This window comes from Mobula birostris, chromosome 2 (genome assembly GCF_030028105.1).
Source record: "Mobula birostris isolate sMobBir1 chromosome 2, sMobBir1.hap1, whole genome shotgun sequence".
NCBI classification, from domain to species: domain Eukaryota; kingdom Metazoa; phylum Chordata; class Chondrichthyes; order Myliobatiformes; family Myliobatidae; genus Mobula; species Mobula birostris.
This window is the reverse complement of record NC_092371.1, coordinates 51,091,398-51,115,062: the sequence shown is the minus strand read 5'-3', so window position 1 is coordinate 51,115,062 and position 23,665 is coordinate 51,091,398. Positions and strand designations below refer to the sequence as shown.

General features: G+C 38.9%; 1 protein-coding gene across 2 annotated transcripts in view; it reads right to left on the bottom strand.

The window, feature by feature from the left end:
• Nucleotides 1-12,504: 12,504 nt before the first annotated feature.
• LOC140186428 (brefeldin A-inhibited guanine nucleotide-exchange protein 2-like) overlaps nt 12,505-23,665 on the bottom strand; it is a 146,686-nt gene continuing 135,525 nt past the window's right edge. For both annotated transcript variants that reach the window (XM_072240701.1, XM_072240708.1), the window contains 3 exons: nt 22,333-22,471; nt 18,078-18,195; nt 12,505-17,179 (listed from right to left, as the gene is read on the bottom strand). In XM_072240701.1, coding sequence (XP_072096802.1) covers nt 17,018-17,179; nt 18,078-18,195; nt 22,333-22,471 — 419 coding nt within the window. In that variant the 3' untranslated portion in view covers nt 12,505-17,017. The remainder of the gene's footprint in view (nt 17,180-18,077; nt 18,196-22,332; nt 22,472-23,665) is intronic.

Genomic DNA, 23,665 nt, shown 5'->3' with positions numbered 1-23,665 from the left:
TACCACCTTGTGTTTCTCTATCCCCTCCCCCCACCTTTAAAATCTACTCCTCAGCTTTTTTTCTCCAGTCCTGCCAAAGGGTTTCAGTCCAAAACATCGACTGTACTTTTTTCCATAGACGCTGCCTGGCCTGCTGAGTTCCTCCAGTATTTTGTATGTGTTTCACAGATTTCCAGCAACTGCAGGTTTTCTGTTGTTTTTGATAAAACGTTACCCATGTTAGAAAGTAAATACGTAACATCCAGTAGGTGGGTAAAAAATAATCACAAACAAGAGAAAATCTGCAGATGCTGGAACTCCAAGCAACACACACAAAATGCTGGAGGAACTCAGCAGGCCAAGCAGCAGCTACGGAAAAGAGTACAGTCAATATTTCGGACTGAAACCCTTCATTAATAATGTTTATTACTCATCTGTCTGTGTGATTGTGTAATTAGCCCAATTATTTGTAAGACAGTTCTCGGCCCCCCTCAGGATGAAGTGAGAAACATGCATATCCGTTAGTGATCAGGACTGGGTAAAGGAGAGAAGCAAAACTAACATGATTACGCCAATTCCTGATCTTTACTCTTCCAGGTTTGAGAACAAATCAGAGGAATAGGAAAAGAGGTGAGTATGAGGCAGTGTATAGCAAAACAGACATCTGGGAAAAACTGAAATAGTGGTGCAGGTCAAGTATTGGAATTAACAGGGTCTTAGGAGTGGAGCTGTTAACAAAAAGTAGAAGTCACCAAACTTCCGCCCTGTAGACTTCAAAGTTTCAGCAAAAGGAACATTATAAAAACAATAAATCCAAAGTCTGGGGGAATTGTCCATTGAAGAAGTGCAAAAAAATCTTCAATCCAATTTAATGTAGTGCCAAAGCACCCAGAAACTATATTCACTGCTGCATAACCTAAATTTGCAACAGCTGGTAAGGTTTTCGCTGTTGTTTCAGCTAGAGTGTTAAGTCACACTGGGATTTAGTATAGTCTGCTAGGAAACTTGTGAAAGGAGATGCCTCACTTGTCTGATTGTGTCAGTTCAGTTACTCTCAAAAGTTCAAAGTAGATTTATTATTAAACTATGTATACATTATATAATCTTGAGATTCATCTCCTTACAGGCAGCCAGAAAACAAAGAAACCTTAAAAGAACCTCTTAAAAAAAAAGAGGACCATCAAACACTCATGCAAACAATAAAAGTAAGCAAATAGCTTCCAAACTGAAGTTCTATGAAAGACACAAAGCCAGGCATCACTGTAGCTGAAGCAGGCTATAGCCTCAGTTCATCACAAAGCTGAAGCAGGCCACAGCCTCATTTCAGAGTTGAACTGAGTAAATGTCATGGAGAAAAGAGCAGAATCAGGCAGAAGCTGCCCTCACCTCGCCTCTGGTCCCAACACCCTGCTTTTCCATTCTGGCCCAGCATTTAAATCGCCCAAACATCAGGTCGTTACTGGTCTCGGACAGCTCCGGGGCCTGGACCCTGCCTCCATGAGTCAGCCTGTACCCAACCTTTCCAATTCCGCCTGGCGCTTAAATTGATCAGACATCAGAACTTTCCTCACTCTCAGGGACACCACGACACTGCCCTGACTCTGCTTCAGCCGTGCCTCTGCCTTCGCGTGTCTCATCCATGCCTTCCATGCGCCTCCAGCTCCGCCACTGCTTGCCTCTGCTTTCCTCATCTGTGCCTCCCCTCTGCCTCTGCCACTCACGCCTCTCCATTGTTAGCACTCACCATCATTAATGAAGTGTTATTAATAAGCTATTTAGTAGTTTTCATTATCTTTTTTTGCCACCAATAATTAGTCACTGGTCATCACCAGCTCCATCTTAAACCAGAATACAATAATGTTTAGGGAACACTCACAACACGCTGGAGGAACTCAGCAGGTTGGGCAGCATCCGTGGAAAAGATCAGTCAACGTTTCGGGCCGGAACCCTTCGTCAGGACTGTTGGGGGAAGGGGCAGAGGTCCTGTAAAGAAGGTGGGGGGGGGGTGGGAAGGAGAAGGCTGGTCAGTTCCAGGTGAAAAGCCAGTAAGGGGAAAGATAAAGGGGTGGGGGAGGGGAAGCAGGGAGGTGATAGGCAGGAAAGGTGAGGAAGGAATAGGGGAAAACACAATGGGTAGTAGAAGGAGGTGGAACCATGAGGGAGGTGATAGGCAGCTGGGGGAGGGGGCAGAGTGACATAGGGATAGGGGAAGGGAGGGGGAGGGAATTACCAGAAGTTGGAGAATTCTATGTTCATACCAAGGGGCTGGAGACTACCTGGACGGTATATGAGGTGTTGCTCCTCTAACCTGAGTTTAGCCTCATCATGGCAGTAAAGGAGGCCATGTATGGGCATCTGAATGGGAGTGGGAAGCAGAGTTGAACTGGGTGGCTACTGGGAGATCCTGTCTGTTTTGGCGGACAGAGCGGAGGTGCTCGATGAAGCGGTCCCCCAATCTGTGTCGGGTTTCATCGATGTAGAGGAGGCCACACCGGGAGCACCGGATGCAATAGATGACCCCAACAGACTCACAAGTGAAGTGTTTCCTCACTTGGAAGGACTGTTTGGGGCCCTGAATGGTGGCAAGAGAGGAGGTGTAGGGACAGGTGTAGCACTTGCATCCGATCATCTATTGCATCCGGTTACTCAGATTACTCCAAGAGTCATTTCCTTTGTAAACCTTTAAAAGTGGGTGATCCTCTGAACAACTTTTGTCATTAGAAATTTTTTATGGTCCAAGTGAACCAAACTATCACATTAGTGTTATTATTCGAGTGAGCACTGCCAATGCATTGCTGTGCAGGTAGTCTTACTTGAACACTTAAAAAATATATCATGGAAATTTTTGAGGGCCAAATAATTTTTTTCTCCCTACCTGTTGATGATAACACCATGTGACTGAATACACAGCAATAATTGAAGACTTGTCTGTGTATGTAACATTGTCTACTTGGAGAGTAATATTAATATTTTTCAACTTGTAGTTGAAGTTTATCCAATTAAATTTGTAAAAGCACCAGTAATTCCAGTCTAATTTTTGTTGTAAGGTATTACTTGCACTTCAGCACAAACTATTCATGATTGCTTGATTAAGGAAAAAAGGGAAATCTGGGTAGATAAATAGACTATGGCACTAAAATCTCTAGAAATTATTGAATTCATCGGTCTCAGTAGACTAGGAAGGAAATTATTTTCGTTTTATTTTACCTTTTGCTTCAGTGCATCTTTCTATCTCCTCTTCCCATGCAAAAACCTGGATCAAGGGCTTCACTAAACAATTTAGAACATAACCCTGAAGTGCAGGAAATTGTCATGTTATCCTGATTTAACAATGGAGTGGAATTGTGGCCATAATTGGAGAAATGGAAACGTCTAACATCTTTGTAGTAAGTATTCTTCTTGGTCATAAAGGGAAAGGGCAATAAGAGATCTGCCTAATGGAGAAGTCTTCATGAAAAAAGCATATGGTTTCACAATGTTCTTATCTAATGGTTTCAATGTTACTTCCCCATGAGTTGGACCATTCAGTGGCATAATACTATTTATACTTTTCTTCAGATGTAGAGGGATCCACGTCAAATGATTCCTTTATTCGATTAACTTCAATATTTGGAATCGTTCAGTTTTGTTAGGGTGTTATTAATAATTTCTGCAAGTGTTTCATTGCCATCTATTCATCTATGTTCATGTCAGACCTACACAGGCAGGCACCTCCCAGACTCCACCCGGCTAACAGGAGTCGCCTGGCAATCATTCCCAATTCATCACCAGCAGCCTATTTCAATCCAGATCTCATCCATAGTCCCTGTACACCCATTGAACCAGCCAGCCCCAAACAAATGCTTCTAGCTTTCCGTTACCTTGTTGCCTGTGGTGCTTAGTATCTGCTCTCTCTTGTTCTGTGGCCCCTTGTGGCTTGTTACTTTGCAGTTCACCCACTGTTAAATCATCTCAGCAGGTTTGTGTTTGGTTCTAGCCTCCTCTACATTTCCTTACAGTTCATTTCATCTGCAATTAAATTTCACTTTTAGTGTGTGAATGGAATAATCACTTTGCCAGAGGCAAGGATCAAGGGTTCCGGTGTATTAGTTCACATATGACTAAGAGGTAAGGGTCTAGTAATAAATTAGAATCATCATTGCTTGTAGATCCTGTTGATATAATATTCTCTGAATCATCAGGTTTTAGGGGTGTTTGAGCTAGAAAAGACAATTTCCATATTAAATGTGACTTCATCTGCTATAAAGCAAGTGATAAATAAGGCAACACTGAATATTGTTATTATAAGCATAAATATTAAAAGTAATATACAGCAGAAGCAACATTTCTTCCCAGAGTTTGAGTCTGTCCTACTCTGAAAACAACAACACGTTCTAGATGTATTATCCCTGGGCAATGGATCAATGAGATCTTCCAAAAAGTGAACAGGGACTTTTTAGCTGCTTTTCAACATCTAAGTATGTGCTTTCTCTTTTCAATAGATCTCAGCCACAACCCCCCCCCCCCCAATCAGGGCTTTGCAGGGGAAGGTTTTATGTTATCTATGGAGACAGTTTTACTTACAGTCTTGTTTTCCCTCCTGGTCTTGATTACCACAGTCCTATCATTGATAATCTGGGTAATGAGATGAGGTTTCCGTTTAGGATGGAACTTGTGTTTGGAATTATTTTTATGGAATTTTTTTTCTTGGACCCAGTCCCCTTTTTGTGGTCTCCAAATTGCCTTGTTAAGTTCTTTTGCTTTCTCTTGAATTCCTAAAAACTCTCTCAATTCCTTGAGGATGGTTATGTCGGGTGTAGACGATGGTTGCAATTAAGGAGGTATTTAAGTGGAAATTGAACATTATGAAATTGTGTTTATTCCTGTTTATTCTTGTTCTTGTTTATTCCTATTTTTGCAATTGGCACTTTGTTTATGGACAGTTGCATTTCAGAGACATGTATAGCCTACTTTGACTCTCGAGTAGACCAGTTTCGCCAGGCCTCCTTAATCTCTCGATTCCTTCGTGCCAGATATATGCCCATTTGTCAACACATAGTTTGAAAGCCTTTACCACTGAAGGAAGACCCTTGGTTGGTATGTATGCAGGTAGGGTTACCAGCATATGGGAATATGGAGTTTTGGAGTGCTGTGATGATTGCAGTCTCATTACAAAAAGTCATGGAGACTTACCACGGTCAGTTATCCAGAACCATAACCAAAGATCAATTATCACAAGAATATACATACCTATTAAGTTTCTGATAAGGTGGGTTGCCCTAGAATGACAGAAATAAGCCTATGTAATCAATTTGCTGACCTGCGTTAGTGCAGTTGGTTTTGCTTGTCTTGTACAAGGTGGTCTTGTGACTGCTGCTTTATTATAGACCAGTCATTCTTTACTACTTGCCATGAATCACTTACAATCACTAGCATGTAAGCCCACCAATATAACATGGCTAATTTTGCATTAGTGGCCTGTCCATTGCCAGGATCGTATCTGAATCCTTGGTGATCTTCTCAAATCAGTACTTCTTGCTTGTTGGCAGGAGGTATTTGCTTACCTTTTTTGGGGTAGCATTACCAAACCTCAGCTTCACCATCAGTTTCTTATTTGTACTATGATGGGAATCTTTTTGAATTTGGTGCAGAAGTATCAAGGAGAATACTGCTTTTTTAAATTGTTACTTAGTTACTAGCAAACCCCTGGCCTCCCTTATCATATTAAGGCCCATCCCAACAGCTTATTTTGCTTGTTCATTGACTAACTTATTACCTTAGCTGTGTAAGAAGCCTGCAGAATGTCCCAGGATGTGTAACACTTGGACTAATGGTTGAGTCAATAATAATTCATAAATATTCTTCCAGATGTACAAAAATGGAAGCAGTTTAGCTCTGTGTGTTCCACATCCAGTAGATGACCCCCTTTATCACATTCCTAACATAAAGAGTCAGTACATATCAAGCAACACACATCAAAGTTGCTGGTGAACGCAGCAGGCCAGGCAGCATCTGAAGGAAGAGGTACAGTCGACGTTTCGGGCCGAGACCCTTCGTCAGGGCTAACTGAAGGAAGAGCTAGTAAGAGATTTGAAAGTGGGAGGGGGAGGGGGAGATCCAAAATGATAGGAGAAGACAGGAGGGGGAGTACATATCAAAACTGGTTCCATAGTATTTACTTGTTTTAGACATAATTCTAGGGCTTTAGCCTCCACAAATTGATCTTTATGATTCCCTACAGGATGTCCTTGCAGCTCATGTGGTTCAAATTCAGTTTCCAAAACAAAACTTGCCTTTTGTAATCAGGAACTGGGATTATATTTGAGTTGATCTATCTTTCTGTATTTTCATCACAGTGCCATTTTTGAAAATAGTGGATGCCATGCTTCATTTGGTCATGGAGAAAAAAATGGTTCTGCATAGAATATTATAGAACCATAGAACATTACAGCACAGAAACAGGCCATTTTTCTGCCTCGTCCCACTGACCTGCACCTGGACCATATCCCTCCATACACCTCTCATTCATGTACCTGTCCAAGTTTTTCTTAAATGTTAAAAGTGAGCCCGCATTTACCACTTCATCTGGCAGCTCATTCCACACGCCCACCACTCTCTGTGTGAAGAAGCCCCCCCCAATGTTCCCTTTAAACTTTTCCCCCCTCACCCTTAATCCATGTCCTCTGGTTTTTTCTCCCCCAGCCTCAGTGGAAAAAGCCTGCTTGCATTCACTCTATTGCTACCCACCATAATTTTATATACCTCTATCAAATCTCCCCTCATTCTTCTACACTCCAGGGAATAAAGTCCTAACCTATTCAACCTTTCTCTGTAACTGAGTTTCTCAAGTCCCGGCAACATCCTTGTAAACCACCCCTGCACTCTTTCAACCTTATTAATATCCTTCCTGTAATTTGGTGACCAAAACTGCACACAATACTCCAAATACAAGAATATCAATATTAATACGAGAATTTGAGGTTAAAGACCCTAGCATTACTAGTTCTTCAGGATAAAAGGCTATACTAGCACTTCCATCATCCCGCAAGTGGAGTAACTATCCGGCTAGCGGTTCCCCAGACCTTCGTTTAAAACGGGCAGCCATCTCAGATAGCTCCTTGTGATTATACTTCTTGCACTCGAGAGTCTGTACTCCTGGCTGCCCATGGACACTTTTCTGAGAAGTCCCCACAGCAGGCTGAGCCTGCAATGGCTCTGGGTCAAAAGCAGTTTCCCCCTCACCAAAGGACCCATTATCATTATCATCACACCATATATTCCCATCCCAGGTGCCTGGGTCTCCCCGGATAGCAACATCGATCTTATCTTCATGGGATTGGGGGTAAAACTCTGGCAGTGGGCCGCCTCCTGATGTTTAATTTGCACTAGCCTGCATGCCATCTTAATTCCCTTTTCCTCAGCTTCCTGTGCCCTATTCTGACTGGTCCTCACCACCTCAGTCATTACTCAGCACCTCTCCATAGCATTCACTTCATCCCTCAACTTATCCCTTTCTTGTTCCACTTCACGGGTCCTTTCCAACTGTTGGCGCAAGGCTGTGGCCAGCAGCCAACAGCCATCAGTATGAGAACCTCATTTCGATGCAAAATTTATTTCGCGCAACAATCTAGCCACTTTACTTCCCAATTTGTCACCAGGCTTATCTAGGCGATCATCCCAACTTATGGGAGGTCCCAACTTAGCAAGGGTGTTAGCAAGCACAGCAAACCTATTAGTATTATCCATCCGCCCTGGTATGCGATATTGTTCTGGGGCAACCTCTTGCACCTGAGATGAAAGTTAAAGATTGTAAGTCATAGCTCTCAGGAACATTTGTGTGTGCTGCTTTGGATTTCTAGCATCTGCAGGATCTTTTGTGTTTACATATTCCCGCTTTAAGATGTCTTGTAGAAGTATCTGCCATTCCCCATATCTAGTTATGGTAGCTCCCAATTCATTTGTTGGTAATTTTTTGAAAATTCAGGGGTTAAACTGTGTCCCTGATAGGTAATAGTCATACTGAGGAAATTTACTTTTGTATGACTGAGTTGAGATTTTTAAATGTTAATTACATAGCCTCTGTCACTTTCAAGAAGCAGGTGTGACCAGAAACCATTAGCTAGATCTATGCAATATTTATATATTTTGACAAGTCAAACCTTGTAATATTTAATGTAATGTCTGGTGTTGGGCTGAATTAAGTCCTGTGTGTATACTCAGGATGAAGCAGTTGATGACCAATCCCCATTGTTCATCAAGCTTTGCTACAGTGAACATGGGTGACCTAAATCGAATCACCTACTTTAAAGAGAGAATCTATAGTTTTTTGTGGAGATTGCTTTCTTCTATAGTCAGGAATATGCCACAGTTTCTAATATGTATATCTCATTCATCTGGTACAGTTGCATTGGTTGTAATACAAATCCAACAGGAAACAGCTGGTGTTTCTATTGGAAGTGCTAGTTTAGTACAATCTTGGGCAAGCTAGTTTATAAACTTTCCAGTTACTTCTGTTGTTTGTTTAACCCATATACTGTATCTGTACAGGAAATATATAAGTTGTACACATACCTAGTGCCCACGTGTGTCTGCAGCTTAAGTTTTCCCATTCGACTTTGCTAGTTTATCACCTTGAATAACATCAGAATTTAGCATTGAAAGTCTGCACTTGTATCAAAATGCCAGTCAAATTTTGCCAAAAATCCGAACTTTGGAATAGGGAAAGGTGAGACCAGGTATGCCTGTATCTTATTTATCAGGTGGAACATTTTGAGTAGAGTTGTTGCTGAAATTCTCCTGTGCAGTTTTTATGACATTAAAATTGGCCATTTTCTTTGTTACACTGTTTTCCCTGAGCAGCAGGGAGGGAATGGACGTCTGGCCTGTCCCTTTGTGTATATATAGAAGGTGAAGGATGAGGCGGGTCTCATGGCATGAGCTCAGTTTCACGCTACTCTCCATCTATCAATAGAATGTTGCCTCTGAATATTCCCTCTGTCCCAGAAGGAGTATCTTAGTCAAACAATTTCTTCTGCAAAGAACACGGTTGGAGATAAATGTCGTGCCCTATACCTAATGTCTATCATCTAAGTTCTTTCATATCTGGTAGTCTCCAGAGAAGTTGGTTTATTTGCTGATTACATCTTCCCTGCTGAGGGGCTGGTGTAGGAGAATGCTGTGAATGTGATTGACCTGAGAAATTAGGTTAGTTTGTTGACCTTGTTGCTGACACTGGGTTCCCAAACTTTATTATGCCATGGACCCCTACCATCAACCCAAATTTTTACTAGACAAATTGTTGACATGCTAAATAATTGCCTCCATCTGGTCGGCAAGCTTCTTTGAACAAAACTACTTAGCCAGTGTTGTCTGTTGGAAACAAGTCGAATTAAATAACCAGTGTCTTATACTGGACCTCATCAGCAGCAATGAACTATGTACACTGACCCAACATCCTACTTTCTACAGCTGACGCAAAGCTGTGTTTTCAAGCTTCTGTTTTCTTTATTTATTTAGTGGTACAGTGCATAGTGGGCCCTTCTGGCCCTTTGAGCCGCCACCCCCCCCCCCACAGGAGACCCATGACCCTAATTAACCCCAACCTAATCACAGGACGATTTACCTGGTACAACTTTTGACTGTGGGAGGGAACAAAGCACCTGGAGAAAACACACGTATTCTACGGGGAGGACGTACAGAGTCTTTACAGACTGGCACTAGAATTGAACTCCAGAATGGCCGAGCTGTAATAGTGTCGCATTAACTGCTACAACTACCACGGCAACCAAAGCTGATTACTGTTTTCTATTTACATTAAGAACTGAAGAGTAGCTCCTGTTTATGACCAGAAGCTAAACTAAGGATATTAGTTGGTAGTTTAACTTATAACTGTTTAATATTTACAAGCCACAGCTGCTGTGTTTAGAAAGCCAAGCTTGGCAAAAAGAAGAGGAAGCAAATATCCATCACAGATAATGTAGCAGTTAGTGCAATACCATTACAGCTGGGGAGGTCAGAGTTCAATTCCACTGCCATCTGTAAGGCATTTGTACGTTCTCCATGCGAGTGTGTGGGTTTCCTTCCACAGAGCAAAAATGTACTGGTTAGTACATCAATTGGTTATTTTAAATTGTCCTGCGATGAGGCTAAGATTAACTAGGTGAGTTCTGGGCAGCATGGCTCATTGGGCCAGATGCACTGTATCCCTAAATAAATAAGTTTGAGGCTTTTTAGACTGATATGAATATGAAGGGAATGGAGGGATATAAATGATACATAGGATGTTTAGTATGAATAGTCAGCAACCTAACATGCTGGGCTGAAAAGCATGTCCAGTGCATTTTGAGTAATAATAAATAGTTGACTGTTGTATGACCTCTGCACAACCAGGTGCCTTGGCTGAACTATTTATTATTTTGTCCTGACTAGGAACTTAAGGTCCGCATTAATTAAACACGCCTTGTGTAGGTGATGAACCACTCACCATAACTGCAGATGTTAGGAAAGGTCAAATTACTGAGCATTTTTCAAGCAAGTTCTAGACTTTTGATGCAGGAATGTCAAAGGGAGGAGTTTACTATTTCCAAATCAAGGTGGCGCATTCCAAGAAGTACCTACAGGTGGTGATGTTTCCATGTGCCTGCAGCTTTTAAAAGGCTAATCTCTCTTAAATGCCACAATCTCCTTTCTCATTACTAGTCTATACCATGGATAACTTATAGTGGCTGAATAATCCACCAACCCACAAGGTTGGGATGTGGAAGGAAGCCAGAGCATCTCAAGGAAAATGTGCAAATTCCAGCCAGGCACCACCTAATGACAGGGTTGAACATGGCTCACCGGTGCTGTGCAGATAGCACGTCAAATAGCCGCTCCACCATGCCATTCAAAGTTAATGTTAGCAACTTGTATACATACAAAGAAATCTGATTCACTATTTATTACAGCAATGAAAAAAGAGTAATGGAGGATTAGTGTAAAAGGGGCAGTTGATTGCCAGTGTGGACTTGATTACCTGATGGTTCTGTTTTCCCCATGCTGCTTTTATGACAATGTTAGAAGTAACAAGTTTAGGTGTGCTGTTGAAGCAGCCTCACATTATTACAATGCATTTTGCACTGCATTACAAGTTGTGTACTGTTTATGCAGGATGCAAATGTTTGGGAGCAGAGGGACAGAGGAGTGCAATTCAGGTTGATGCACGCCAAGTTTCAGGGAGATATAAAGGGGAAGGCAGCAGAGTTGCAACTAACTCTTAAGCACACACTTGTAGAATTGCAGTTAGTGAAAGACTATGCCAAGTCATGTTATCATTACTTCAGTTGAAGGATGGATTCTCTTCTGCTCTATGGGAACACAAAAAGTCAGCTGAAGGAGCCTTATGCATATTATGAGACTAAAAATGAGCCATTCTTGCCCCCCAAAAAAGATATAACTGCACTTTAACAAGATTTTCACAAAGCAGTTTCACTAGTGGATCCTTTTGATAACCTTAAAATCTGTGAAGCAAGTTATGGGTAATTAATAATAACAGTCATGTTAACTAGTTTTATAGAGCTCTTTTCATACAGATTATGTAGTTCAAAGTGATTTACAATGGGATAAAAATACAAGTATGAAAATAAAATAAAAAATAAAAACAATCATGAAATAAAAGACAAAGATGTTAGTTAAAAGCAAAGTTAAATAAATAAGATTAAGCTGGTGATTAAAATTGTTAACTGAGCCTGGTTTAAGATGGCGCTGGTGAAGCATAGTGCTGATAGCAAACAATAATTTCTTTTGGGATAAATAAATTTTTGTCATCTTATCTGAATTACTGTATTAAATGTGTATGATGAGGGGCATTGATCGTGTGGATAGTCAGAGGCTGTTTCCCAGGGCTGAATTGGCTACCACGAGAGGGCACCATTTTAAGGGGCTTGGAAAAAGGTACAGAGGAGATTGTCAAGGATGAGTGGTGAGTGCGTGGAATGGGCTGCTGACGATGGTGGAGGAGGCGGATATGATAGGGTCTTTTAAGAGACTCCTGGATAGGTACATGGAGATTAGAAAGAGTTATAGTTTCTGGGATATTGCTTTCTCCAGAGTATTTGCATGAAGGTTGGAAACAATCTGACAGCTGTGCAAAAAACATGGCCTCCCCTCCAAAAATCAGACTGATTATCTGTGATCGAACATTTTGCCAAGATACTCAAGTTACCATATCGTAAGTCAATAATTTCCCACAACTGCTATCAGACTAACTGGCCAATTCTTGGATTCCCCTGACTCTAAATAGCAGCACTTCAAGTAAAATAGACCAAGTTGCTGCATCTCCATGCTTTCAAAATATCTCTGAATATTGCCATGTTAATATTGATTACATTTTATAAATTTTTGTTGTAATAGCATTCAAGAAATCCAAAACTCAATTGAAATGAAAGCAAAAAGTAGCTTATAATCTGTCACAGACATCATTTGTAATTACATACTCATTATGAAGAACATTAGTGCAAATAATTTCGATTTCAGTAATCAACTGCAGTGAAGCAAATTAGGTGTAAAACCTCACTGATTTATTAAGTGATTGGAGTAGGATAATCAGTTTTATTATACAGAATGACATAGAAAACTTTACATGGTTATTTCATATTATATATTTAATCTGTTCTTCCAAAATATTTTATACATCCACAGTGGCAAGGAATGCTCTTAAATTATGAATTTTCTTCAATGCACTTCACAGTACTATATATCTCATTCATAAAATTTATGAATAATTAACTTTTTCTTCATGTTATAGAAATTAAACATGTAAACATAACATTTAGCATAAAACCAGTACACTTATTACATTGAGATGGAGCAATGATTGGATACAATAATTTAAATTTCACAAGTCGGTTTGATTGTCTAATTTGATATGTGGTCGACATTAAATGAATTCCTGTTGCAAAAGCTTAAACATTATTCATGTATTTTCATAGTCACTAGAAAATAAGCAAATTAAAATACAAATGTTGTAATTGTTTCAACAGATATCATGACAGCAATTATAAATCTAAGATAAATAAGCCAATTACTTTAAATTAACAACAGGACACCAAACATAGTGAACCAGCTCGTTTCCCCCCTGCCCCGCCCCAAACAGGCAATTTCCAATAGAACAACCTGAGATTTACCTTATTTTGTGAAAAGACGTACTTTAGATTGATACCAAGTTAATTTTCTATTTTCACAATTATGTTCAGAGATGGAGGATCTACTATAACTGCTAAAAAAAAAGAAAAATTCAGTTCCTGCTGAAGATCAACATCCAGTGATCCCAGAGGGAAATCTATGCCTATTGAACAAGAATCAGAAATATCTCCCATCTACTAACATTCATTGTTGCATGTGACGACTAATTACTCTGGCCAGGTATCATTTTGCAGCAATGCCTTTGGGGCCACCAGGGAACAATAATCGCAGTGTATTTAAGAAACAACTAAGATACAAAATTGTATTGACTGATAAGAATGCCCAAGGTAATCATGGCAAAAATTACCGGGAGTTAAAATGCACTAAGTTGTCACTCATTAATCATTTTTGCTTGACTGTCGAAAGTACAAGAAAACTCAGGCAATGCCTAATTGGCTATAGCATCAGGAAAAATCGTGATCAGCCCATAAAGTAGTAAAATTCAGTTATTTTAAGCCAATCAAAAGTGCTCCAATGGGTTTCGTTAGTTAAGGTACCATCACACATTTGTGGAAATTACGTTGCACCTTCAACAGCATTATCACTTGCCTCTGAGAAGCCATACAAAAATGATGCTATTGTTCTAATATTCATTGGCTGTGATAAGTCTGAATGTTGTGCAACATATGATTGAGAGCAGTAAACTACTTATGTTAATTGATATGATAATAAAGAAAAGCTAATGAACCAATCAGTATACACTGGAGGCATCAGGCTGCATTAATACAAATGATTTTCTATTAAAGAAACAGGTCACACCACCAACAATAATGTTATTGGTGTTGAAAACTGCAAACTATGTGGTATCAGCTGTGCAAGGAAGAATAGTAACTGAAGTATGGCACAAACCAACTAGCTGTTCTTAAACAAATAAACTGGAAGATATGAAACAAAGCTTGGAGATTTAAGAGGGAGATTAGTCATTTTTATCTTTTAGCATAGAACATTAAAAAAAATAATAAATAATCTTACAATAAACTACCAAATGCATCTGCATGGTCATGGATTTTCAACAGTATAGAACTAATCAATAAACCCTTCTCACAAATATACTGAAATAAATTTGCTTCACTATTCTCTTTAGATTCAAAAATGAAAATAAAACACAAAATAAATGATGTATTGAAATATTACTGAACATGTCACTACCCCCCACCACTAAACACAATCAAGCCCAATGATAGAGTCAGGGAAATAAGATTGCAACTAATTTTTTTTTTTTTTTTTTTTAAACCCCTTACACTGAAAATTGTTGAATAACATATACTACAGAGTTATGACTCCAAATACAATATTCTTGTTTTTTTTTAAATTTAAAGCACTATTTGACAATGTTTGAAAGAACAGCTACATTCAGTAATTCATATAAATACTAGAAACAACTTTGTTATACCTTCCAAATGAAATATTGAGTTAAGGTATTAAAATAGTTATTTCATGCCCATGTAAGGTATTTTAATACAATGCCTGCTATCAAGCAGATGACAATTCTATAACCTTACAGTGCTCATTTTGTGATAATGTCATCATCCTCTCACTTATTGCTAATGAAAAGGAGCAAGAAAAATTGAATGCTAATCACAATGTCCAGCACACAACTAGGTATAAAAAAAAACAGGTAGAAACCAGATTCAATCCTCTTCATGTTAGTGGAGTTTCTCCTCAGCTGCCCAACACAGAGCTTTGTTATAGCTTTAGCAAAAGTCACACGATCTAATATGACTTTTAGAGTACTAATTAGGTCAACCCACAAACTGGACATGAGAAACTATTCTTCAGCATGAATTAGGATTTTTGATGGAAATCCATAACAGAAATTTTGCCTTAGGTTACCCAAAGTCAAACACATCAAAGTTTTCAAAAACCCAAGTAACAAAATAAAACCATGATATATACCACGTATAACCTCTCTACTTAATTGATTTCCTTCAAGTATACTTTCATTATTTGTGCAAGTTAACTGGATGGTATTTTAATTATTTCATTATTTATGCCATGACATTAACCCACCTTATTTTTCTTAAAGCCTAGGGGTCAAGACATATTCTGTTGCTGCCTCTAATGGAGAACCAGCAAAGGACTTAGCAGTACAATGCACTTGCTGGTGTGTTGCATTGTGACATCTCATGTCAACATTAGAAGTGATCTGTATTTTACCATTCCCCTTGCAAATCTTTTCTAATCCATCTGTATCTAGTATATAATACACGTAACCATTTGCACTAGACATTTTAAACCATGCATAATTTATAAACAGATGAGCTGCAAAACATGTGGATTTTCAGTTTTTAAGAAATTAGCGTTTATACTTCAGATGACATCAATAGAAAATTTGTCAGTACATGTGAAAACACTGGTCTCAAGTTATTGGTAAACCCAACTTACACCCATTAACTGCTGCCAATAATTTTTGATTTGTAACTTGGTGTGCAAGACCAAGATTGTGTAAGAATGGCACAAGCATCTGATTGATAGTCATGTAAAAGCAGCTCCCTGTTCTTCATTGGCTGATTTTAAGTTATCCAAAGGAGACAAACACATATGCATGTTGCGAAATCCAAGAGGGTAAACAAACCAAAAGAGATTCTGTTATTAGTGTCACTTGACAAAATCCAGCCAGATATTATTACATATTATCTAATCCCAAACTGCTCATTAATATCTTCGTGCAAAGTTACGTAATAAACCCCATGCATTAAATACATTCATAGGGCAGTAGAGCCTGAACTGTTTTTAATTTTAAATGCTCATTGTCCCTAACAGAAATAAGCATTGTTTTTTAAACAGCATTTTAAATCATTCCTCTGTTGTTAACAAATCTGCAGATTTTACAGATAACTTACCTACGTTCATACCACATTGGATTGAGTCTTGGGGTCTTTGAATTTCAAGAATTAGCAACTTTAAAAAAAATCAAGCAAGCAATTTCTGGCCATTTACCATAATTGAGACTTTATCACATTAGAGGACGTCAAGATAATCAATTTCATTATTTTCTTGTATAATCTGTATAATTTGCATTAAAATATACAACTGCTTTGTCTGTTGTCAAGCTACCTTGAAATTCAATATAATTTGCATGTTTTTACTGCAATTTGTAATTATGCTCATCTTATTGTCAATGATAATTGTGATCATAATTTGAAGGGAGAATTGTGTGCAAACTCCACTGCAATTATGCAAGGAACAAAAATCAAAACCTTCAGATTTACATATCCATCCAATACAAATATGTGAACTGCTTTTACTGAGAGCAAGTAATGAAGCAAAACCAAACTCTTTTTTCTTATCACATGGATCAAAGTTTTGCTTTTATCATTTACCATCATCCCCACAATGAGCATTTCATACCAACATGTTAGCATTATTTCACAAAAGCAATTTAAATAACAATTTTACTTCGCAATACAACAGCACTGAAAGTGTGACGGGCCAATTTATGAAGTTAATGATCGCAGTTTACACTGTACAGTTTGCTAACTATACATTTACCTCAAATATTTACTGTTTAAGACAGTAGTGTTTCATATATATATGTATATATAACAATTTAAAGTCCCTGAAATGGTTCAGCTGGGTATCATACAGATATTAAATACACAAGGAAGGAAACAATTCAAACTTTCCTTCAAGACAAAGAAAAATAAAATTCCAACCTGTTGATTACATGGAGAGGCAGGATAACTATCTCATAATATACCCCATTAAATATAAGAATTACATCATTAATTTGGAAATCCTCAAATAAAACTGAAACCAAACTCCAAAATAAAACATTTCCTTCAAATAGCAGGGCCCCATTTACAGGCAGAAAACAGAAATATATGTTGCCTTGTCTTTATGTAGTATCTTCTTTTGGTTGTTCCGCTGAATGACAGATTTGGAATACAATGCCAATACGGAGAAAGAACTTGCGTAAAACTACACGTAGTTCAGGGATTAGGTCAAACTGTACAATTTCGCACAGGAAAGGATAGTATGCAGAAGCATGGATCTTAAACTACAATAAAAACAAAATCAAATTAGAAATAGAAACTGTAAACATACTCTAAAATACTTTGTCATGACTTTTTCTACCACCCAACAGACTTAAATTACAGCTGTCAAAAACTGCCTGCAAAATTTATGTGTCAATATCATGTAAATTTTACTCTCCAGCTATTTATTTTCATCTAGCTAGGATACTGATAATTTGTAAAATAAATGCAAATTCCATGCACCACAGGTTAAACAATTTTCTGATGATCACCATCTCATTTTTTTAAAAAGACCAAGCAAATTATCGGGGACTTAATACCAATTCTGGAAACCATTCCATGTTTGTAATGAACAAAAATATAACAATCAATAGGAAAAACTGAAAGTAAAGATCAAAAGGTCTACAACTACTTGAAATTTGAAATAAAAACAGAAAATGCTAGAAACTCAGCAGGTTGGGTTGTACAACTGAAGAAAGGGACAGAGTTAACATTTGAGTATTTCCATTTTTTTTCCATTTTTATTTCAAAAATTGACAAAAAAAATGGTCTGCAATTAGTAAATTTTATTATCATTGACTGACAGCCTGAAATACAATTTGGCTCAATCCAACTATTTCCTTTTCAATCAAAACAAACAAATTTAATTTCCTTACTCCTTACCACTATTCTGTACATGCAATTTTCAAATATATTAAATTCACTTATAAAGCAGATGCGAGATCCTTTGCCAGCAGCCAATGGAATACATTTCAAACTAACAACAAAATATGATCTAATGATAATAGTTCTTAGCAGCTTTATTGGTGCCTGGTTTCAAACCTCCAGCCCTTAGATTAGAAAAAGCACTGCTATTCGTTATTTGTCAAGATTTGATTTGCAGGATAAAGTTTCATATTATTTTATACAATATTTGCTTACCTTTTCATCACTAGTTTTGAGAGTCTTTGTGAGGAAAAGCAGTAATAAATTTGTCCAGGCTTCACGGTGACTTTCAGAGGTTAGTGTTATGAAATAAGCAAGAGCTTCACAACAAACACTGAAAAAGAACAAAAATTTTTTCCATGAAGTAGCAATTTAAAAATCTGATAGGTACATGACAAGTTTTGACAGACCCTTCAATTGTATAATATTCCATTTTCTATAAGTTTAATGACATAACTGAAATTAATCTCACATTGTTTGCATAACAAATGGTAGGAAGCATATCTGTCAATGACTCAATCTTCAAATAATAGTTCCCTCCAAATCAGACCTGGCATATTCCTATTGCAAAAAGATTCACAAAAATAAACCAGCAGTAACTCTGCAGCTGACAATTATCCATTATCAAAATGGCAAATCATCTTCCGATTTCAAAAAGGCATTTCACCAGCAGGTGGCACTGCTCTATCAAACACAATTGCAACAAGCCCAGAGTAAGTGGTCAGTCTGCCTCCATCAAGCAGACCTCCTTCAGAATGATGTTAGCTATGTACACTTGTAATCTAGTTATACCACTCCAGTACGCAACATCATATTGTGTTGGATATTACAGGAATAGTACTGACAGGGTTCTATTACCACAGTCAATTTGGGCGCCATGGTAATGGAGCAGTTAGTGCGATGCTATCACAACTTGAGGCCTTCCAGATGGAGTTCAATTCCAGCAACATTCTGCAAGGAATCTCTGTGCATCCTCCCTATGGAATGTGTGGGATTTCCCCAGGTCTTCCGATTTCTTCCCACAGTCTAAAGATGCACTGGGCAGCTTAACTGGTCACTGTAATTTGTGTCATGATTAGGTTAGGGTTAAATCGGTTTGTCGGGCAATGCTAAGTAAATAACTAATGTCGACTTGAAGTAGGCAAACTTGCTTGTTGATGCAGTAACTGGCCCTTTGAAATGACCAGCCGATAGTGACAAACGAACAATATTATTGACATCTTCTGGACTAATTACTGCTAAACTGACAATAACTGTCATTTTTATTATAATAGTGAGCATGAACCAGTTATCACGGACTCACTTTCACTACTGAGCCGGTGAGAAGGGCTCTAGGGAAACTCAGACATGGCAAAGCATTGGGAACAGATGGTGTGAACCCCAAGGTCCTGAAGGAGTGTGCTGAGCAGCTATGTGGAATTCTCCAGCGCATTTTCAGTCTGAGTCTCAGCCTGGAAAGGGTCCTGACTGCGTGGAAAATAGTACCCAAGAAGGGCCAGCTGAAAGTCTTGAATGACTACCGTCCGGTAGCCCTGACCTTACACATCAAGAAGACCCTAGTGAGGCTGGTCCTGGATCACCTCTGATCCCTGCCAGTTTGCCTACCAGCAGGCTAGAGTCGATGATGCTGTCGCCTACTTGCTGAACAGAACCTACTCCCATTTGGACAAGTAGGGCAGCACTGAAAGGATTTTTTTTGGTTTCTTAAGTGCCTTCCATACCACACAGCCCTCATTGATTGGGGAAAAGCTCTGTTCAATGCAGGTTGGCACTTCCATTGTATCCTGAATAATGGACTACCCAAATGGCAGACCAGTTGCGCAGCTTCATAATTATGTGTCGGACATGGCTAAATGCAGCACAGAGGACAGGGCACTGTATTGGTTCCCTTCCTGTTTACCCTGTATACCTTGGACCTTAGCTCAACAGCGAGTCATGTCATCTACAGAAATCCACCTACATATCAATTGTTTGGCAACAATTAAGTATAAATTCTCTTGATGACTCGGCAATAGTTGGGTGTATAAAGGGAGGGCGGGAGGTTGAATACAGGGCCTTGGTGGAAGACTTTGTCTTACTGATGTTGAGCTGCAGATGATTCAGCCTGTACCATTTGACAAAGGAGATGGTGATGGACTTTAGGAAGACCAAGTCTGCACTGCTCCCTATTACTACTGATGGTGAGGACGTGGATGTGGTAAGGAGCTGCAAGTACCTGGGGGATGCACCTGGATGACAAACTTGAGTGAAGCACCAACCACAAGAAGGGCCACAGTCACCTCTACTTCCCGAGGAGATTGAGGTCCTTTGAGATATTTAGAACTCTCCTTCACGTTCCACTAGTCTGTTGTCGCCAGTACAGTCTTCTATGTGGCGGCTGTCTCCTGGTCAAGGGAGCTCACCACGTAAAGGTAACACGTGGAATCAGAAGATATCTGCCAAATCTGGAACTGGGCTTCTGCTTGGTCAAACCACACGTGTGGTCACAGCGTCCAGAAAGTTGGCAGTTTTAGCGAAACTGCATGAACAGATGAAGAGTCAATCATCTTTGGTCCAAATCTTGTTTGGACCGTCAGGGTCACCAATGTAGCGATGTGCTACACGCAGAGCTAGAGATAATGACACGCAGTCTGTAAGTTGCAATCGAGACTAGTTTATTCAAACTTTGTGGCACTGGCTTTTACGCAGTTCCGTTCCTGCCCTCTCCGGGCAGAAATGATGTCAGAGGTGCATTACAAAGTCTCTTCCCGTGCGTGGGCTTTCTTCCCTTGCTGGTGAAGAAGGCCCAGCGCCATTTTGGGGCTGGCCTCTCTACCGACGCGCGCGCCATTTTGTGAGCCAGTTCGGCTGTGTATAAAGTGGGTCGCCACGGTAACTTATTTTTTTATTCCTTCTTCTCTTCAACTATTTGTATACCTGTGCACTTTTAATGCTACTGTGACAGTGTAATTTCTTTTGGGATCAATAAAAGTATATCTCTATAATTATGGTTATTTTTCTTGATAGGACTGCTATCATACAAATTCACTATTTCTTTTCACCTAAATAAAGGCGACTGTACTTGATTTAACTCCATTTCTCTAACAGAACATTTTTCTTTGCAATTTTCAGTCCTGAGCTAATTCAGACAAAAAGAAGATCTTGCAGCATTCTGACTTATCCTGTTTGAGTTAATATCTTGAAAGCACCGCCATTCCAATTAAACTGGATGAGCCCCACCTCAGCCAATTTTATCCTTGTTCCTCAAGGAGAGTCCCAGTCCCTTCCCATGACGTTCCTTGGCTTCTTCCAATTTCTCAAATGGACAGTGCCACTTGACAACAACCTTCTTGATTTTCCTTCTCAAACTCCTGTCCATTCACCCACAAAGCCTGCTAACAAACTGGAGACCAGTTAAACAACAGTTCAAATGGACTACTTAATAATGAGCATTGTTTTCAAATCTCTCCATGTTTTTATTCTTTCCACAGTAATTTAATCTTGCCCTAACCCTCCAAGATACAGCATTGTGAAGGACCCCACGCACTCCTCATACAAACTCTTCTCCCTCTTGCCATCTGGCAAAAGGTACCAAAGCATTCAGGCTCTCAGGACCAGATTATGCAACAGTTTCTTCCCCCAAGCCATCAGACTCCTTAATACCCAGAGACTAGACTGACATCTACATCATTTATTATTATATTGTAATTTGTCCTCTACTGTGCCTATTGTCTTGTTTATTATTTATTGTACTGCCCTGCACTGTTTTGCGCACTTTATGTAGTCCTGTGTAGGTCTGTAGTCTAGTGTAGTTTTTGTGTTGTTTCACGTAGCACCATGGTCCTGGAGAAACGTTGTTTCATTTTTACTGTGTACTGTACCAGCAGTTTATGGTCAAAATGACAAAAAAAAAGTGACTTGACTTGACTTACTAGCCAAATACAGATTGCCAGAACTTCACAGAGCTTATTCACTTCATCATAGGCAGCTGGGCTTTAAGCAGCCAAGCTACCAAATCCAAAAGTTCCTTCCAAAACTCCACTGTCTCTTTTTCACATATGATACTATTTTCATTACACCAAGATTCCAACAATTTGCAATGTATGATGCAACTTGGCATGAATTTCTTAGTGAGTTATTGTGCTCCCAAAGAAACTTGCTAGAAGTTCTTATTTGAAAGTTTTATGTAAATGGAAGTTGCTTGCATAGTTGTTTCAATCTTGTATTTATGAAAAGGGTGAACTAAACAAGTCTTAATACTAAAATGAAAGATCAGACTATGCTTACAAATGCCAAAAAAAGCCATCTCGGTTACTGTGACACTCATTGTACTGATACATACAGTAAACATTGTAAAGTTTCACTTCCCTAACAAAAGAACTGCAAGCCCATAACTGAAGGTTGTTTTAAAGTTATAGGCCTTACTGTTAACCCATTTTCATGACAATTATACAGTTAACAAAGAAAATGGAGTGGAAATAAATTTTCATACTTCAATAGTCGCTTCTGTACATTATCCCAAGAATCCCGCCGAGTTTCATCTGTGTACATGCGGAACAGTATGCGAAGGCAGCAAGCAAGACTACTGGTTTCCTGCTTTAAAAGATTAGGTTTGGACTTGCCTTTAAATCCTAGTGAAAAACAGAGACAGAAATGAAACTGAAATAATAACTAAAAATAAATTGTAACATTCATCTACAAGCATGTTCTGCTATTTAGGATATCAATTTTAAGTAATGTTATCAGGTGGCTTTACTAAATAAACTCACCTTTAATTGGTTTTGGATTATATGTGAAATTCTTTCAAAAATAATTTCCCTGGCACTTGCCTTCTAACAGTAAACCAGTGAAATTCACTATGAAAGTCAATTTGAGAAACAACCTGGGGGAACAGCATGGTAACATAATGGTCAGCAGAATGCACTCAAGCGCCAGTGATTGGGATTCAATTCCTGCCACTGTCTGTAAGGAGTTTGTACATTCTGCCTGTAACAGTATGGGTTTCCTCCCACACTCTTAAAAATGTACAGGTTAGGGTTAGTACGTTGCGGTCATGCCATGTTGGTGTCAGAAGGATGGCGATGCCTGCAGTTGCCCCCAGCACATTTTCGTACTTTGTTGGTCCTTGACGCAGATGATGCCATTTTACTGTACATTTGAATGTATATATGAAAATAAAGCATATGAAAATAATGTTTTATTTTTAAATCTTTACTTTTAACTTAATATTTTAGCATGTAACTACAGAAAAGCAAGATCTACATGCAAGGGAAAACAAAACTTTAAAGAGAGCATAAGTTCATTATAAAGCAATTTTTCTATTTCTTCAACAAAATAGTTATAAACTCAGTGATACAACAAAGAAATTGGCCCTTTAGCTAACCACATTGTTCGTCCAACCCATCTGCTCGCATTAGGACCATGTCCTTCCACTCCTTGCCTACCTAGTGCCTATAAAAAGTATTCACCGCCCCATGTTTTCATGTTTTATTGTTTTACTACATTGAAAATCAGTGGATTCAATTTGGCTTTTTCAACACTGACAGAAAAGACTCTTTCATGTCGAAGTGAAAACAAATTTCTACAAATTGGTCTAAATTTATTGCAATTATTACACACAAAATAATTCATTGCATAATTACTCACTCCCTTCAAGTCAGTATTTAGTAGATGCACCTTTGGTAGCAATTACAGCCTTGATTCTGTGTGGATAGGTCTATCAGCTTCGCAATTTTTCCCCTTTCATCTTTACAAAACTGCTCAAGCTCTGTCCGATTGCATGGGGATTGTGAGAGAACAGTCCTTTTCAAGTCCAGCCGCAAATT